We start from the raw sequence: 6,646 nt of genomic DNA on the forward strand, positions 1-6,646 counted from the left end.
AAAGTATTAACCCAAAGTTTGGACACTTTCAAGTGGAGATGGAAGGCTTTGGGGTATATATTAATACAATATACCTCAAAGCCTTCCATCTCCACTACAAATGTGAGAAACTTTGTCCGAATAGTTTAACATTCGGACAAAGTTTCTCCCATCTTTCAATGTAATTGCTACCTGTGAGGTACTGACTTGAAGTCAGTGCTTCACAGGTAGCAATATCCAAAAATTTAAAAACATTTTATCAGTTCGTTAGAGAACTAGAGCCTCCTAGGTACTGAACCAGAATCAGTGACTAGGGGACTCTAGTGATCTATATAAATCTGAGAAACTTTGAGGAAATTGTTCGACATTTCCTCAAAGTTTCTCAGCAATTTAGCGAGGAATGTTCGTTATCGTGTAGATATTTATAATATATACATGATAACAAACATTCCCCGCTAAAAGATGTAAAATCTTATAAGAAATAATTGCAAAAGAATAACAAATTGCAACAAATTTTATATGAAACTGAACCTTATGAGGTAGTGATTCAAGATCACCGCCTCATAAGATTCAGTTTCAATCTCAAGTATCTCAAAAGTAAGGCTCTATTTTTTGCCATGTAAAGTGTCACTTTTCCTGTCCAAATGATAAGTTATTCAGAGAAAGTTTCCCAGCCATCAAGAGGGAATTGTTCCTTATGAGGTATATATTCATATTGTATACCTCATAAGGAACAATTCCCTCCTTAAAACGAGAAAACTTGTTCGAAATTGTTTATCATTTCGAACAAGTTTTCTCGTTTTTAATAAGAAACTAAAGGCTATGAGGCACTGATTATATATTAGTGCCTCACAGCCTTTAGTTTCTAATAGATAGCTGGGAAACTTTCTCCAAATGATAAGTTATTCAGAGAAAGTTTCCCAGCTATCAAGAGGGAATTGTTCCTTATGAGGTATATAGTTATAATGTATACCTCATAAGGAACAATTCCCTCATTAAAATCGTAGATATTTTTTACTTATTACTCATGCTTTCAAAATCACAATCCTCTGAAAAGTTATTTTTTATTAAGAATTTAGAATTTTGATAAATACCTTTTTTCAATTTGATATAATACTTATATATTTTCAAAAAGACATTTTGAAAAGATATCTCAAAAGTTCTCTGAAAACCTATTTTTGATTAATTTTGAGAAATATCCGTATTAAATTAATCACTAAATTCATTCAACACTACTTTAATTTTTAAATTCAAAAAATTATATGTGCTTCTTAAAATGTCTCACAAAAATTTTATTATAAAATTATATACAATATTAAAAATCCCACAACATTTTTTACTTTACATAATCGTACTTCCTCGACGATTAATTTCCCCTCAATTCCTATCGTTGACCGAACTTAGCATGCAACAATATAATGCTTATCTATCATAAAACCATATGAAATATCAATTTTTGCTTTACGCCTAATTTTTGACGACAATTAGCAAAAAATGTTAAATGTTAACACTCAGTCCATTTGAATATGAAAAATAAAATTGACTTTGATTAAATGTTTTTATTTATCATGCAATTCTTCTTGCGACCAAAGATTTGAATAAAATTTCAAAAAATAAGATAGCTTAAAAAATAATATACGGTAGTGTTTACTAATAGATGAATAGTATATAAATTCTATTAAAATGGATTTGATCCAAAAAAAATATAAAACCAAAAATAATTGTTATAATTTAAATGAAGAAGTAATTTAAAACGATTTTATTTATGATCAAATTTTATATATTTTTTGGATCAAATCCATTTTAATAGAATTTATATACTATTCATCTATTAGTAAACACTACCGTATATTATTTTTTAAGCTATCTTATTTTTTGAAATTTTATTCAAATCTTTGGTCGCAAGAAGAATTGCATGATAAATAAAAACATTTAATCAAAGTCAATTTTATTTTTCATATTCAAATGGACTGAGTGTTAACATTTAACATTTTTTGCTAATTGTCGTCAAAAATTAGGCGTAAAGCAAAAATTGATATTTCATATGGTTTTATGATAGATAAGCATTATATTCCCACTCATTATATTCGTAAATTTTGAGGTTTATCATTCGCTTTTAAGATCATTGAATTTGATTTTTATATAAAATAGTTATATATTAGAAAATAATATGAGTTTATGTGATATTATTTTTCAGAAGATTTTGTGTTCTTCTTCAAAATTTTATTTTTTTATTAAAAAGAATCTTTACAAAATATACATTTACTTTAATTAATATTTAAAAACGTGCTCTATCAAAAGTTCCAAAAATTCAATATTTTAGCTTTTCTGAGGTGTCACTTTTGATGAATTTCTGTTTACAACATTTCAAGCAAAATCACTTATTTTCATCTAAACGTATAAAATTGTTAATTTTATGAAAATAAATTGAAAATCTCATGAAATGTAAAGGAGAGTAATATTTTTCAATTTTCTTTTTTTCTTTGTCTCAAATATTTTCTGTTGGGAATTTTCTTGTTATCAAAAAATAATTTTAATATTTGTTTATTTCATTACATACAATAAAATTTTAAAAACTCTATTTCTTCACAAGAAAATTTTTTCCTTCATATGAAGAAACATTTTTTTCTCCATTTGATACTGAGTCTAAATCTCCATTTTTGAATTTTCTTCTTTCCAAATTTCTTTTTTCCAAATTAGAAGTTTAATTCAAATTTTCAATAGTTTATATATTTTCTCAAACCGTCTCAGATTTTCTCACTTTTTAGGGATTTTCTCTCAAAATATACAAAAATAGTAATATCAATACATGTGTCTAATATACTTTAAAACCATCGTGACAAAATTCAAAAACGAAGAGTTCTTCTCTCCAAATTTTTTTCAAAATCAAAAAAATGAGATAAAAAAGTACGTTTGGAAAATTCATTTTTAGCATTTTAGGAATTTTCTCACTTTTCTTCCAAATTGACATCCTTAATCAAAAGTTTTATTTTTATATATAAAGATAACTACTTTTTTTAAAAATACCCTATATATTTTTGCCATGTAAACTATTTTTGTCATGTAAACTTCTCACTTTTTGTCAGAAGTGAGTGAACCGAATTTTCATGCACAACAGATGCAGATACTGATTATTATGGTTTGAAAAAATATTTATTAGAAAATCCTAATATTAATACCTTAATTATTAAATCTCCGACAGTACTTTCTATTAGCGACTGCCAAATATCAACAGTTAAAGTACAAGGGGAAGCTTCGGCAATACCAACAGGTTTTCTTTCTAATAATCTATTTATTAAAACAGTAGAACTCTCCAATAATATTATATCCATTGGCGCGAATGCATTTTCGTATTCTTCCCTTCAAAAAATAACATTCCCAGGCGATATCTCAATTTTAGGGGAAAACATTTTTAAACAATGTATTTCATTGGAAGAGATCAGTATAAAGACAAGTAAAATATCAAATAGTTTCGCATCAGGTTGTTCTAACCTTACAAAAGTTACAATTTCTGGTACTGATATTGAATTAGGTTCCAATGCTTTTGACTTTTGTTACAAGCTCAAGTCATTCGACTTTTCAAAAGTTAAATCAATTGGTGCTAGTGCTTTTGCTTATAGCGGAATTGAATCTGCATTTTTCCCTAAAACTTTTGTTGAAGCTAGTGATAAAGCCTTCGAATATTCTAAACTCAACTCAATTTCATTTGCAGGTGAAAACTATACCATTGGTCAATACTGCTTCCAAGGAACATTATTAACAAGTGTCTCAATATCAAAAGCTAAAACAATTGAGAATAATATATTTGCGTCCTGCCAACTTTTAGAAACAGTAACAACAGATTCAAAAACCATTCCTTCATCATTCTGCATTTATTACCCCAAACTTGCAACAGTTACAGCTTCAAATGCTATAGAAGTTAATAACAATGCATTTTATAACTGTATTTCATTAAAGACAATTTCATTATCAGGAAAAGCAGATAAAATAACAATTGGAAATGGTGCATTTAAGTTCTGTGAATCATTAGAATTTTCATTTTCAAGTTCAATTCCATACATACTAGGATCATATTCGTTTGCATACTGTGATAAAATAACAACAGTTTCATTACACAGAAACTCTACAGTGGGTAGTTATTGTTTCATTGGATGCAATGGTATCACATCACTAACAATTGATTGGGAACTATCTAATGATGGTATTTTTATGGGATGTGAAAACTTAAAAGAAGTAATCTATCAATATAAACCAAATGACGATGAATATGAAATCATTACAATCCCTGACTACACATTTTGCAACTGCTCATCATTAACATAATTTGAGGATAAAGTTGATAGCGATACAGCTGGAAGTTATGCATTCGCAAGCACGAGCATTAAAGAAATAGTTTTCAACAAAACTTATATAAGTCAATTTACTTTTGCAGATAGTTCATTGAGAAAAATTACAGTAGCAAATACCGCATCTAAGGCATTTATTAATTCCGATATATCAACAATTATATTTTCTAAAGAAGCCAGTAAAGGTTCAATTGATCCAACTGATCTTGACGGTTTGGATTTGGATGAAATATCGGTTGTTGACAATCATCCCAATCTAACAATTTCTGATGGTTTATTAGTTTCCGATAAAGTTGATTTCATATTAATAACACCACAATTTGATAAAAAAGAACTTACATTACCAGATTTTGAAACAGCACAAATAAAAATTTAAGAAAATTAACAATATCTAAAATAGAAGCAATGTTCTCACCACGATACTCTATTTATTCACATTCATTAAAAGAATTGGAAATTTCTTTCCCTATTGATGCTGAGAAGGATTCAACAGTATTACAAATTGGTGCTGTTAATTGCAAAAAATTAGAGTTAATTAAAATTACATCTAAAGTAACGAAACTTTCTTCATATATTTTCCGAAATAATCCTAAACTAGAAGAAGTTCAATTACCAGACACTGTCAACACGATTGGCGAAGGTGTTTTCTATGAGTGTTATGAATTGAATAAAATCAATTTGGATAAAGTAGAATTATTCGATAGTAAAGCATTTGTCAATACAGGATTCAAAACGTTCGATTTTTCACATTATAAATATAACTACATTCCAGAAGAATTACTTCATGGCTGCATTAAATTAAAACAAGTAACAGGAACAGATAATATTACGTATGTATCTTCTAAAGCATTTCGAAATTGCACTTCTCTTGAAGAGATTAGTTTTAAGAATTTGACCTTAATTGATTCAGAAGCATTTTATAATTGTTCAAGTTTGAAGAGTTTCGAATTTTCAACTGTTTTAGCAATCGGAATAAAAGCATTTTGTTATTGTGAATCTTTAGAATCTATTACAATTTCCCATTTGATCTTTTTCGGCCAGAGTTCAGAGGCAGGAATTTTTGAAAACTGCACATCCCTTAAAAAAGCAGACTTGACAGGTTTAATAACTATTGATAACTATTTCTTCCAAGGTTGTGAAAGTTTAACTGAAGTAATATATAATCCTAATATATACTCCTTTGGCACGAAGACATTTGCAAGATGTGTTTTCAAAGAATTTACAATCCCTGATACAGTGTCAGTAATAGGCGAAAAATGCTTTTCTGGATGTGAGTCATTAAAGAAAATCATCATAGGAAAGAGAACGACTTCATTAACCACAAGCTGGTTTGATCCGACTGATCATACTTTAACATTCTCTATCCCAGACACAGTGTTCACAATCGGAACAAATGCATTTGACGGAATTGATAAAGTTGAAATAGAATTTACTGATAATAAAGTTTATGATTATAAAGACCAATCTCTTATAAACAAAATTGATAATTCTTTAGTTGTCACAGCAGGAATTTTGAGTAAAGTTTTCAAAGTTCCTGAAGAAGTAATTTCCATTTCTAATAATGCAATTACGAGAAGGTATTCAGCAAAGGAGTCGAAATCAAAGCGACGCTTGGATCTTAAGGATGCTAGCGATAAAATTGCATCTGCAGCAATAGTTAAAGTTCAAACGAATTTATTAGCAATGAATTCTCAATCTATTATATTCCAAAGTTTCTGCTATGATGGAGATATGTTTGTAACTGATGAGGCCTATATCTCTTCGTTTAATATTTATACAAATAAAGATTATCTTTATGATACTTTTGGCAAAACTGATACAACAGGGGGTGGATGTTCTACAAAATTGAATGATGCCTTCAAATGGAGACACATTATTGGTTGGGGTGGTGCAGAAATCGGTTTACTCGTTGTTCTTTTGCTTTTAATAATCGCATTGATTATTGTTCTCTTGCTTTACTTCCTCAAACCACTTGGCTCTGTTGGTGGTGGCGGTGGAGATAGTGGCAAGAAGGAGAAGAAGAAAGAAAAGAGCAGCAGCAGTTCTAAAAGTGATAAGAAAGACGCCGACGCAGTTTAAAAAATATTTTGAATAAATATTTTTTATTATAACTTTATTCTTTGTTTCAAATTTATATTCCCTATAATTTATATGATAGAATTTTCCCTATTTCACAATCACATGTACCAAATAGCAACAATTAATGTTCAATGCATTCTTACTCAGTTTTAATTTTCGTATAAAGATGTCTAATTATAACTGAAGAAATGCCAGTAGATTATGTATCGTTTACATTTGAAAATTATAATAATATTTAAAAT

The 6,646-nt window shown here is 28.5% G+C and overlaps 1 protein-coding gene across 1 annotated transcript, besides 3 other annotated features; it reads left to right on the forward strand.

Annotated features, from left to right (window-relative positions):
• Window positions 1-613: part of a mobile genetic element that runs on past the window's edge.
• A 1,693-nt stretch (window positions 614-2,306) lies between these two features.
• Window positions 2,307-2,344: a mobile genetic element.
• Window positions 2,307-2,344: a terminal%2Cinverted (terminal inverted repeat of Banshee-A3 transposon ID:TVAGG3_0055220).
• A 2,386-nt stretch (window positions 2,345-4,730) lies between these two features.
• TVAGG3_0055230 (surface antigen family) lies at window positions 4,731-6,404 on the forward strand (the record flags this gene model as incomplete). Its single annotated transcript, XM_001302625.1, has 1 exon — window positions 4,731-6,404. One exon carries the CDS (start codon window positions 4,731-4,733, stop codon window positions 6,402-6,404), a length of 1,674 nt encoding a protein of 557 aa, XP_001302626.1.
• Window positions 6,405-6,646: the final 242 nt, after the last annotated feature.

The sequence above is a fragment of the Trichomonas vaginalis genome, chromosome IV (assembly GCF_026262505.1).
Source record: "Trichomonas vaginalis G3 chromosome IV, whole genome shotgun sequence".
Taxonomy (NCBI): domain Eukaryota; phylum Parabasalia; order Trichomonadida; family Trichomonadidae; genus Trichomonas; species Trichomonas vaginalis.